General features: G+C 37.0%; 1 protein-coding gene across 1 annotated transcript; it reads right to left on the bottom strand.

Annotated features, from left to right (window-relative positions):
* Nucleotides 1-7,156: 7,156 nt before the first annotated feature.
* LOC128210391 (uncharacterized) lies at nt 7,157-9,137 on the bottom strand. The gene has a single exon (XM_052914732.1). It carries the CDS (start codon nt 8,594-8,596, stop codon nt 7,913-7,915), a length of 684 nt encoding a protein of 227 aa, XP_052770692.1. The 5' UTR covers nt 8,597-9,137; the 3' UTR covers nt 7,157-7,912.
* Nucleotides 9,138-13,308: the final 4,171 nt, after the last annotated feature.

Below are 13,308 nucleotides of genomic sequence, written 5' to 3'. Positions count from 1 at the left end.
CGTGACGATCAAATTTTCTTCACAGTTTACGCAGAAACTTCCCGAAACGTAGCTAAGGCTAAAAATCAACTTGAAAGCACTGTGAAGGCCGATTGGCAGAAAAAGGAAATGCACGATATACAAATCCCAAGCCTTAACAGATATCGGGTACTTCCTTTTCCTAACTTCAGCTGTATGTTATTATACATTACTATGATGATGACATTATGTATAGAAAAAAGTATTCCTTACATTGTGCGACCTTTTTTGAAATTACAAAAGAAAGTAAAGAACGTGTTGCGCTGAAAACAAAAGTCTAAGCGGTTTAGTAAATAGTTTGGCTATACATGTATTATAAAAGCATGCATAAGAAATAAAACAACCGTTTTGCCCACTTCCTTCTTGCGGATTTAGGAGCAAAATTGTTAAAATACAGTTGAGCCAAATGAGACTGATGTGTTGATTCACATAAAAATAACATTTCGTTCACGTTGCTACTTTCAGATAAAGGAACTGCAGGATCACGCCAGGAACAACCATTGTCATATCACCGTCATGCCAGAAAAGGAATGTATAGAGATTGTCGGCCTTATATCAAACATATATGATGTCCAGCAAAGAGTGTTCGAACTTCTGAGGTATTGATATGTTGTTTGTGATTTTTGTGTTGTGTTCTAGGACTTAGGCGGTTTACTCTGTGCCATTAAACGGGGTTTGTGTTTAAACATTTGGCTACTGAGCTTGTTTCTGTAGTTTTACATATAAATATTGACATACACACGATCTAATGTACCAATTCACATAGTGTATATTAATTTCATTTCACAATAGTTTCTTTTTCGCAAAATTACGACTTCGCTAATAATATGCATAAGTGATTAATATCATTGTGTTGTGGCGTTAAAGGTCTTTAGAAACAATATTTAACGTATGTTGTTATGCATGTGAAAATGGGCAATGTTTGTATATACAGGAAGGTCGACAAATACAAACACGAAAGAGAGAATTATGAGGTGTTGGCATCAATCGTTCAATCGCCCTTTATGAAGAACGAAATCCGTCTGAAAGAGCAGGCCTTTAAAGCGTAGGAGAAGGATATTGAACTGAAAGTCCAACAAACTGAGTATCAGATAGACTTTGCTATTATGAAGGAGTGGGACATTTCAAGCCCGAAAACCCATTATGATGTCCTCAGACGTGACCTTCAGAAAGGTTTGAGTTCTGATTGAATTACATATAATATGGGCGATCTTGCAATAAAGTGCTGAATGGTTACGCGTTCCTTTAACTGACTAGCTCCGCTTTTGAAAGTTGATTGTACAAAGCGTATTTTAGTGTTAACATGGCCCTAATGTCACAATACCTTTTAAACAGACATTAATTACTGAGAAATCAGATAACTGTATGCGTTTAAAGCGTTTTGATGAAAGTTTTCTATTTTTCAGAAATAAGTGTACAAAATCCAGCCCGCTGGGCAAATATGAGGCCTGGCGATCTGGTGAAGACTGTTAAATTGCATAGCTCAGATGCGGAATATCAGAAAGTAGCGAAAGAGTTTTTGGCGACTTGAGGCGGAGCTCACAACATAGCATCGGTATGCAATTGCTTTTAGATTTAACATCAACATAAAAAAGCTCGTAGTTGGGTCTCTGACTTCCAAACCGGTGTCGCCGCTGCTTGTTGCTTTTGGTTCTACGTTAAGTACTCATTTCAAATGTGCAGGCAATATGTATTAGTTTTTATACAATCTTTTAATGTATGTTTGTTTACTTTTTATTGTTTCGTATTTTGCGGCGATTTACTCGTGACGTTCTTTGGCGTTGCGTTTAGTTTCGTTGGTCCTTAGTTTAAACAGTCTCATAATTTCTGAAGTCTGTGATTGTCCCTTAAATCTTGATTGATTGATTGGGTTTTCATGAATCTTTGTACATTGTATTTCTCTTTCTCACACAATAGATTGAACGCGTTCAAAATCCAACATTATACACTCAGTATATGGCAAAGAAAAGACAAATGGAAATTGCCAACAAGGGAACAAAGAAGAATGAACGTATGCTTTGGAATGGAACGGCACATTCCGCCGTGCCTAGTATCAGCGCTCATGGATTTAATAGAAGTTATTGTTTTACAAATGGTACGTTTTGTTAAGTGTCTCAAATGTTTTCCTCACGAGGTATTTTTCTATATTTTAAGAAATGCATTTACTGTATACAGGTCCTTTCATATATCATCTAAGCTATTCAATATATCGCCAATTTTGTGTGTGTCTCGCTTAATTAACGGATGACCGAGTTATATCAAACATCCATACATGTTTGTTTTTATATGTCCCCTTTTGAACTTAGAACAATGATTACTTTCAGGGACTGTACTTGGGCAGGGAGTATACTTTGCCACAGATGCAAATTATTCTGCCCAGGCCACTTACTCGCCACCAGACAGTAGCGGTTACAAGCGAATGTACCAAAGTCTCGTGCTAACTGGAGAATATACAACTGGAAATCATAGAATGAGGACGCCTCCTCCCAACAACCCATCCTCACCGCATATTCTGTATGATTCGGTGACGAATAATGTTCAATACCCCGCACTGTTTGTGATATTTAATGACACACAGGCTTACCCTGAACATCTTATTACGTTCAAGGGATCTTCTTAGCAGGACACAAAATGGTGTGTGTGTGTATATATATATATAGAGAGAGAGAGAGAGAGAGAGAGAGAGAGAGAGAGAGAGAGAGAGGGAGGGAGGGAGGGAGGTAGAGAGAGAGAGAGAGAGAGAGAGAGAGAGAGGTCTTCAATCTTTGAGGTTATTGTTATTTCTTAGCATGTATATGTATTGACATATTGAGAACTCAAATAAGACTATGGCTTGCGAATTCCTGTTTTAAATGAAAATGTGAAGGAATCGGATTATTACAGTTACTTTGATATGATAGATATAAAATTTAATTCTTGCAACGATTGGCTTTGTTTTCCTGTTAGTTATAATTAGTTATTAACTCTGTATTTGCTCTTTGTTATTCATGTTAATTTTGTAACTTTGTAGTTCAGTATAATAATGATTTGGTTGACTTTTCAAGACGATCAACGGACGTACCATAACGTACGGTATTGGTGAGGGCTATTCCCTTTAAACATATAACCCCCGGGGGGGCACTTTTAAATTATGCAACCCCCTACAGAAATTTTTTTACCCAAATTAGCAAAACAGGACGCCCACCCATACTTTATTTTAATAATTGCCTTCCCCCGGGGGTTATATGTCTTACTGCAATAGCCCTGAAACTTATTTCCAATGATGTTTATGAAAAAAAATCAAATTGTAGAAACTGATTTAGTTATTTATAGATACTGAATTATTTATATCCTTTTATTTTATTAACATTTTTTATTGTAAATCATTTAAATCTCACAATGATTTGTTATTGTAATTTCGATTTATCGGAAGTTCATAATAAGTTAAACAGAGTTATTGGATATTTTGTAACGTTGTTGATTGAACGTTGTCATAGCCGTGACAATATGATACAAAAGTATAACTTCAACCTCTTTACCCGAGGATGCAGTACATGTATTGCTTATTTGGCATAGATTTACTGTAAGCCCCTTTTGTCCAAAATATTTTGGTTTAATTTATATTCAGTACGTATAGCTATTTATTTTCTGATCCTCTCGGAACATTGTATATGTCTTTAAAACCCCGGTAAAGTCGTGTTTCAGTGAACTCGCTTCTCACTGACCGTTCCAAGGCGTTAATCTCATCATGTATTGATAAGAGAATTATGATGCATTTGTGATCTGTTTGCGGTGTTCGTGCTTTTTGTGTCTCTTGTTCAGTGTCGTTTGGTTAGTCGTTCATAGTAAAGCTATCACACACACACACGCGCATGCATACACGCACACACGCACGCACACACGCACGCATAAACACACACACGCACACGCGTACACACGCACACACACACACACACACGCGCGCGCGCGCGCGCGCGCGCAGACACACTTGAAAAAGCCGATCCTAGAGGGCGTTGAAAATGTTGCGCATTATATAACTGTCAATGGACTGTATGATCATGTTGGTGGCGGATCTGTGGTCTTGAGGTTACACACTTGACTATCAATCCAGGGGTCGCAGGTTCGATCCCCCGTCGCATCACTAAAAAAAGCACTAATCGTCTTCCGGGAGGGACGTTTAATGGGGGTCCCGTGTGTCAGTGCTATACACTGGTGCACGTTAAAGAACCAGGGTAGCTCTAGCCAGGGTTACATTCTGTCTGTGCACTATGCTCCAAAAACCTAAAATGACTAACAATCTTATCGGAGCACTCGCCGAGTCGGCAAGGCCCGAGTGCGAGTATAAATAAGCTTACACACCCATGATCATGTCGAGAATGCTTTCGTCATACATTGAATGTATGTTGTGGATCCAATGGTTCTGCGATCCCAAGTCTTTTCATTTACATGATGTGTGTCGAATGAACTGAAAATCGCCTCGTCCTTTGGTCTCAATGAAGTGATTTATTTCTTGGTCCTTCAGGGGCATTTCATATACTAAATCATTGTATGCTTTTCGAAAAATATCTTCTTTTTTCACTGATCTTACACAAATCTCCTCTGTATAATTGCATGCTTTGTGTGCTTCAGAAATAGAGCATCGACATCTACCGAAGTTAATTATTTAAAATTGTGACATAACATTCTCTATTTTGCCGAAGCGTGAGTATTAGTGAAGCTAGTAAAATTTGAAAGAATTTAGGGATTTTGATTGACAAAATTGTGTTCAAATGAGTATCCACCATCTGCTGTTAAGTGTGTGTTCATAAAAGGAGTATAATAATTCAATTTTAACAAATTTAAAAAAGTGTGCCTGCATAATCTATGTTAGTCCTTTAATAAGATGAAGCTTTAAAAGTAATGTTTATGTTGCTTAAACTGTTATCACACTGAAATGTCGTATTGTCTTGTGTAGTTTATATTGTACCTTGACTCCATATTTAAATATATATTTTATCGTTATATATTTGGTCATTAAAACGTTTATTGAACCTAACTCTGTTATTTTATTTAACATTTATTAAAAAGTACCGTACGTAACCTGATTTCAATAACTAGCTCATAAACATTTGATGGTGTGCTGAAAAGGAATATTTTATACCATCAACGGATACCCACCACTGACCCTTCAAATAAATGGGGAGTAATACAATTGGTCAGTAGTGGGTATCCGACGATGATCTGATACCATTTTAGTTGATTAAATTACTGCAAATTTTACTCAGATCAATTTTTAAATTCGATTTCAATTAATTTCATAACCAGTCATTAGGTTGTATGCCACAGAGCCGACATGCGTTTATGACAGTTAATCGGAATCGACCATTGTGAGATCGTCATAACATTTCTTACATCGGATGTATAACTGCGCCTAACGGCGTATCAACCTCTTGGAACTGTGGTGGTCAACAACCCATTCTGCTCTAATTGATACGGAGCTGCGTTATGCATGAGTAGTGCACCCAAATATTAAGCGTTTGTCTTTGAAAATTCTTACTCGATAGTTTATAAAAATACACTGCCACGGATAAAAAATTTAGGGGTTTTAAATATCTCATTACATACCGTAAAAATACACTTCAAACATGGACGTATATCATTTACTATAGCCGCCAAACCAAACACCTCAAGCAAAATGCTTTGGACATGTTAATAAAGTTGTTTAAAGTATCTACCTACAATAACATGACTCTCGTGCAAAACTTTTCGGGATCAAATCACCCACGTACCTTTTAGTCCCTAAATGTATTGATGTATCGAAATCAGTACTGCCCTAAACCTAATTCACTTGTGGACAAAATAAACAAATTTAAATCAGTGATTTATGAATATGCATTTGCAACTTGCTTACTCTGTGCTGAAATTACTGAGACAAACTGGAAAATATTCTCACAGTTTCCGTTCCTTTCGGCATTACATGACTACACTCACTAAACGTATCAGTTCGACAGCCTTTCAGTAGTTGAAGCGCTTTGATTACCTCAATTGTGCGATTATAAAACAGCAGTTGTCATGTCCAACAATCGTGTTTAAAGGTCAGCGGCTTTTTTCGATACAGCATTTAAATTAAACCTAGATATATACGCTTAACCGTTGGTTCTTCCATAACGGTATAAAATGCAATACTGACTTTTTATTGGTTAGTTTAATGAAAATAATGTTTAACGAATTTCCAGGCTGTTTTAGTTAAAACATGATTACTCTTGTTTTCCATAATAAGCCTGGTAAACTACGTTACAACTTAGTAAATTTGAACAAAAAGAGGTTCGTTTTTTCTTTATATGTTTTATAGCTCCGAAAGGATCTGTTTTGTAAATAATGCTAAACAATTTCTTTAACATCTGTAGTTTGCTTGTAAAATGTAATGTCCTTTCTATGTTTGCATTGTATATGGTATGGCGTTGAGACGTCATGAGACGACTGTATAGGCCCTCGTTCGTTGGGAATTATGGTCACGTGTTCAAACTAGTTCATTAATTACCTGATGTATTCATTTTAAGCTCGACTATTCGAAGAATAAGTAGAGCTACACCACTCACCCAAGCGTCGGCGTCACACCTTGGTTAAGGTTTTGCATGCAAGCACCTTTAAGGCATTATCTCAGCAACTACTTGATATATTGCATTAAGACTTTATACAATGGTACTCAACCATCCAAGTTAGATAACTGTATTTTGAAAATAATGGCCCTTTAATATTGGACATAGAAATTCTGGTTAAAATTTTGCATGTAACATTCATATTTATATCTCAGCAAACACATCATGTATTGCATTGAAATCTAATCTAATCTTACAGTTTCGCCAAAACTTTTCAATCCTTACACTGAAAAGCGGCGTAATAGTCGAGCGCGCTGTCTCTGTGACAGCTCTTGATATTATATAATTGCATGTGCCTTTGAAATAAATACGCTCATGTGCTCATGATATTCTGATGAATTTGGAAGAATTTAATTTCAGTGTGTGAAATTCTGGTACCGATGATAGCTCTGCACCAGTGAATGTGCCGGAAAGAACGCTTCGCCGTCCAATGTTTAGTCTGTGGGCATTATTTACAGTTCGTAATTAATAAGACCGAGTAAATAAGACCGGTTTTGTGAAATAACTGTCTTAAAGAACACTATTTTTCGAAGATTTATTAACCAAACACAGATAAACAGTAAAAAGTGCCTAACAATCAAAATAAAGTCACAATAAAAAAGTAAAACTTTAGCCATGTAAACAATAGTTGTACAGATTTGAAATGCGGAGTAGTTTTAAGCGTTTTTTTAAAGATCACAAATACCCCCCACACAAAATCGTGAAAGTCTCAGGCAACGTTTACAAACGCTAGTAAGTCTCACGTAATAAAAATACTGCAATAACAAAGTCGACACAAAACTTTTTATATTAAATGCCAATTCCGTGTGTATATATCGTATGGTGATACTTGTAGCCAAACTGTTCGAAAGACTTGCCGATGACCCTGACACGTATATGTGAATATATAAGCAGGAAGTGGCCAGTCTATCATGCTTGTGATTAAGCAGGAATACCGATATATCTTAGTACATTTACATTTCCTGGCAGTTTCTTGGCACAGGTTCCAAGGACTTCCTGTTATAATGGAAATAACACTCGTTTTATTAGCAGGACTGCGTGAAGCAAAAAGCTCGATATGTGCTCTCTTTGATCGTTGTAATAATTTCCACAGACCTACCATTTCTCAAAACACGCTTCCTTCAAATGTAAGCTATTAGAAACAAAGTGTTCTCTAAAACACGAAATCTGAAGAATGTCTGTTCATATTTTATCGCATAGCGCGTTCAGTCGTTTACATTACTGCATAAAAGATCAGCAGTACAAACAAATGTATCCACCGTTGCCATGAGAACGCTTTAAAGTGTATATTCTAGAAGAATATCGTATTTGTTGCTACGTCCGAACTTCACATTCAGCTTTACTTTCGTCCCCGGTGGGTAGTTATGCTTGGCGAAATCTATGTATCCCTCGTAGATATTTTGCTCAGCCTTCTCCAGCTTATGCCAGTCTTCACCTGCCTTCACTTGTACGTCAACAGCGCGGGGAACGTAATAACGGAACGCTACGCCGTAGTTACAGCCCTTCTGTATCATCATTGGCTCATAAACAAAGCAGCCCTCCTGTTTCCATAGCGGGTACTGTTTAGGGTAGGGTTCTACGTAAGCGTTCACCGCTCGGACGTGGATCAAATAATTGAAAACGTTGATAAATTTCGGTCCCGCTTCGCCGCTAGGCAACGCGTATATCTCAAATTTGTAAAATCCAGGTTGAGAAACAGCGATGTTGTAATGGACCTCAGACTCCATGTTCTGAGTGAAAACACACTCGTTCATCTCCTTAATTGGTTCCATGCGCTTGAACTTCGTGGTGAATCGTGTCTTTTCGGCCATACCAATGACGATTTCAACCTTGTTGGTGTCCAGCCGAATCACTGGGTCCGGATGGGAGACACAGGTCAGCCCATATGACTCAAACTTGGCCTGTTGTCCCAGGTATCCCTCAGTTAGATAGGGAATGTCGGATAGCTCTTCCTCTGCCATTTTACTTGTAACTGTCTTCTAATTGTCAAATTCCAACTTCGTCTGCTCCTTTTGTTGTTATTTTTTAACTTTTATTGTTCCAAACCTTTATATCAACGTCTCAGATTTTTTTATCTAGAAAACAGTTATTCAGCACAAGGAGTTTAATAAACCTCTCAGGGTTGTAGTTATACACAATAATGTTCGTCACTTCGAATGTATTTCCAACAATAGCACTCTTACTTGTGTACAGCGGTAATTCTGTCTGATAATAATTAGACTCCTGCAGCTGCAAGAACGCATTTATGTTCACCCGTTTTGTGTGTTCACAGCGGAGTTTATCTCCATTATCTAAAACAATACCAGCTTTCTCTGTACACCGGGTACTCGAGATATATCCATCCAGGTATACTCTTTCTAGCGAAGGTCATACATCCCTCCAATAATATTGTTATGTAGTTTACCTGAACAGAACACAGATGCAATACGTACAGCGACGTGATCATTAATTTTGTACCCACACACTCATACATACATTTAGTCACACATTCCCAATTGCTTACTGTACGCTACAACGTTCACAAATACGAAATAAAGTTCACGCTAATGTTTTTTCATAATGGTTTCTTTGTGTGCAGTCATTCGACTCGTATGCTGTAAATGCCTCGTTCAAATTTATTGATGGATAACGACAAAATATTTATAAAAACACCATCAATAACTGGGGAAAATACACTGCTTTAAGCAAGAATTTAGTTTTATCTTAATCTAAACATCTATCATCTATCATAAATATTATATTTGCCAGATCGAAAATAATACCAGTGAAATATATTTTATCTGTGCCCGACGGATTATTAATATAAATAGATGAATAGAATGTGTTCATGGTGGGTGTAGATTAATATTTACTTCAGACCTCCTCACCTCTGGTGTTCTTTGACTTCAAAAATCAGAAATAAATTAAATTGGAATGATACCAATAACATACGCCCATTTGCTTTTTATCATCCAGTTATCATCAATGAATGTGTTATATTTTCAATGTAAAATAATTATGAGATTTGTTTGTTATTCAATTAGATTAATGTTTAAAAGCACTTCAAGGTAAAGCTTTGCCCGCATCTTTAAATGAGTTGTTAACATACATGCAGGTAAACATTGGCTTATTTACAACAGTGCTTAAAACTTGAAGATGCACTCTTACTCTCAAATAAGATTTACCACAATTTAAACATTTGTTTTAATTTACCGAATATGATGAATAAATATCGAAAACAATGGTTCGTTTGAAGGATACCGTGCAGAAGACACGGTATATCTACGTTATGACACGATAGTTGATCACTATAAACCATTTAGGACTCACCAATCATTTAATATGTTTGCGTGTTCAGCTATTAAATATTAGGTTACAATCTTGTTATCAGTAGTTAAAATTTTCCATAAATGCTTTATTTAGTAAGTAGTTCAAGGTTCATCACTCAAACTGTATGTTTGTAATACATGTGTTTGGTATGTTTTGATTTTAAATACGAGTGTCACTCTGAAGGCAAACACGAGGGAGAAACACCTATGGCCGTAACATGTAGAATAGGCAAAAGCTCATTTGGCCTCTGTGTTGGTATTCAATATTCATCTTAAGTCTATCTTGTGGTCAACCATCATCGACTTCATCGAACATATAGGTAATTTACAACACGTTATTTCTTGTTTGAATTAACTTCGCAAAAGTTATAAATTAACCATCAGGCGCGTAGCTGCCTAGACGCGAGTACGCGGCTTAATTCACATGATTCTGACAAAAAAAACAGCCAAAGTTGCAGTGCGTACTTGAAAACATGATCCTAAAACTGTACATTTTCCAGTACTCAATAAAGCACCTCAGAACGCCCAGAATGAACCAGATTGCAACATGGTTTTCAAAATTTTCTGAGGGGCATGCCCCCAAACCTCATTTATGTTACAAATCATCATATATAATTACGCACACACACCACGCACGCGCGCGCACGCACGCACGCACACACACACACACACACACACACACACACACATACACACACACACACACATACACACACGCACACACACACACACACACACACACACACACACATACACACGCACACACACACACACATACACATACACACACACACACACACACACATACACACACGCACACACACATACACACACACACACACACGCACACACACGCACACACACACACACATACACACACGCACACATACACACAAACTCTCTCTCTCTTCATAAACATAAACATACCAATACCAGTATTTTATACGATGTGTAACACAAACAAATAGATATGTAAGAATGACAATGTCGAGGAGTTGTATACAATGAGTAATTTATGTATTACACGAGTACACCATATCCAGCGTATCGGGAATTCTTTAACCATTTCCATACAGCATGTCTAACCACAAGCAAATATATTAAAGTTTTTTTTATAGAAAAGGGATACTTTCTTGGCATCCTTATACTACAGTAGTTTTTAAAAAAAGGCTAAACTGTTTTTGTTTATCTTTTCTCCTTTTTTATTACATCTGACACACTATTGTATTCCATGCTCTCGTCTGTATTTACTTTTTCATATACATACATATTCTGTTGCTAAGCGCACGTGGCAGTAATTGGCTTTCACACCAGATTCCAGGCTACGGGGCTTATCAGATAAGCGGTAATTAACGACTACCGTTACCATCCACCTGTATAATTGGCTGAAAGAGAGGGATCAGACTCCTCATCTATGATAAAACAATACAATTATTTCCAATATAAACAGAAATAACCGGATATTGTTCAAGATACAGAAATATACTAATTTTCGATACATATGTTACCCTATTATGTTATAGGAAGTTTTTTTAAAAAGCAATCACTGTAGAAAAAGCAATCACTGTAGAAATGAATGGAACATTATGTTGTAATAAGTTCTAAAATAAGTAACTAGTCTTCTTATCTAGGATAAAAACAACTTCCCATATAACACATATTTAGCAGAATTTTGTTTAAATTAAAATTAAAGATGTATTTATAAAACAAAATGCAACCGCTAACTATGGAATTCCACATCTTCATAAACTCAAACTGTGTGAAGATATATTCAATATTTTGGAGACCTGAAGTTAATATAGCTCCAATGGAGTTAATTGATATTATCAATTGAATTCTCTCTCTCTCTCTCTCTTTCTCTCTCTCTCTCTCTCTCTCTCTCTCTCTCAACCATATGGAGAGCTCTCCAAATCAACTCAATTGAAGAGCTATTAAATTTGGAGAAAACAGTAACTCAGTTGATGCTATCATTATTCGCTCTCTTCGATTTTTTTTCATGATGATATTGTTTCAAATTTAGCCGAATTAATGCCCTTAAAACTGAATTGCAGCGCTCATTTAATGGTATAGCTATCTTAAATCAATTACAGATACGTTGACCCATTTGTTGCTTTCATTTCCTTTATTAAATGAATAAGATCTCTCATTTGTTGCCAGCAATTAATGATAAAGATGGAAACTCCAAATGGTTGAGTTAATGTAAATATGAAATTCAGTACATTACTGTTAAAAAGAGAAAGTACGCTGATTGAGGAAAACAAGCTTGCAATATTATGCATCAGTCAATTGTAACCCCCCCCCCCCCCCCCAGGTCCGGGGAATAGCCGGAACTTTGACATACAGTCCAGCCAACCCCGGGTAAAATCCCTGCGGGGACGAAATGATGGTTTAACCCCGGCCAAATGCCCCCGCACCCCAGTGACTCTATATAAGGCCAAATCTCCGCTAAATTTGGCGCTATGACAAAACCACGCGGTCACCCGGCCCTGCGGGGCCACCTGGATATTAAAAACACGGCCCTTTTCCCCGGCTATCCCCAGACCTGGGGGGGGGGAGGGCGTGGTTACAATTGACTGGTGCATTACATGTACTGATAAATGAACATTAACAAGATTTTGCATGACGCATCAACAGTAATGCTTTTTGCATCCACCTCGGTTATATAATTATGTTTGTAAAAAGCAACATACTAACTTACTAAACGTATACAAGTGTATGAACAGACAGCCGATCGCGTCCGGCATCATAGACTCGAAGAAGCACTTGCAAAATTTAAAAAAGAACCAATTTGAAAACATGAAACGTTTTTAGTTTAAAACATTGGAGCTATTGGCTATGTCCATAGTTATCTGTAATAAAACAAACACTGATTCATTATATCATCAAATATTATATTTCTAGAGAAAAGTTTAAGGGCGACCACTCTAGCTTGCTCTCGCTGGAATTGCGTCACGTTTGATCCTACCGAGGATCAGGGTTTCATGATCAACGAACATTGTTGTTGTTAAATTTGTTGAAATGGTCATAACGTATGAATGACTAAAGTGGTATTGTTGGTCGAACTCGCTGTTAAATATGTTGCCAAGTTGGTTAACAGTGTGTGTATACCACGTGACAAATTGCGTCATAAATGCTACGTCGGAAGGCAATATTTTGTTTTGAACGAAGACTTTAAACAAAGATAACCACTATTATTTTACCATTTTAAATGAAACATAGTGCAGTCTACGCCGCTTACGGAGCCCCGCCTTCGGTATTTTACCAGAGTTTGATTGAGAGTTTAGTTTCTTAAAACACTTTGACAAACCTTTTTACGAAACGGCCGTTTAACGGAGCACTGTCAAAATTTTATTTGGGAAACAGGT

The sequence above is a fragment of the Mya arenaria genome, chromosome 12 (genome assembly GCF_026914265.1).
Source record: "Mya arenaria isolate MELC-2E11 chromosome 12, ASM2691426v1".
Taxonomy (NCBI): domain Eukaryota; kingdom Metazoa; phylum Mollusca; class Bivalvia; order Myida; family Myidae; genus Mya; species Mya arenaria.
The sequence above is the reverse complement of the archived record's forward strand: the minus strand, read 5'-3'. Positions and strand labels throughout refer to the sequence as shown.

Coding starts and splice junctions, on each gene's coding strand:
- LOC128210391 (XM_052914732.1), bottom strand. CDS start 8,596: ATGGCAGAGGAAGAGCTATCCGACATTCCCTATCTAACTGAGGGATAC.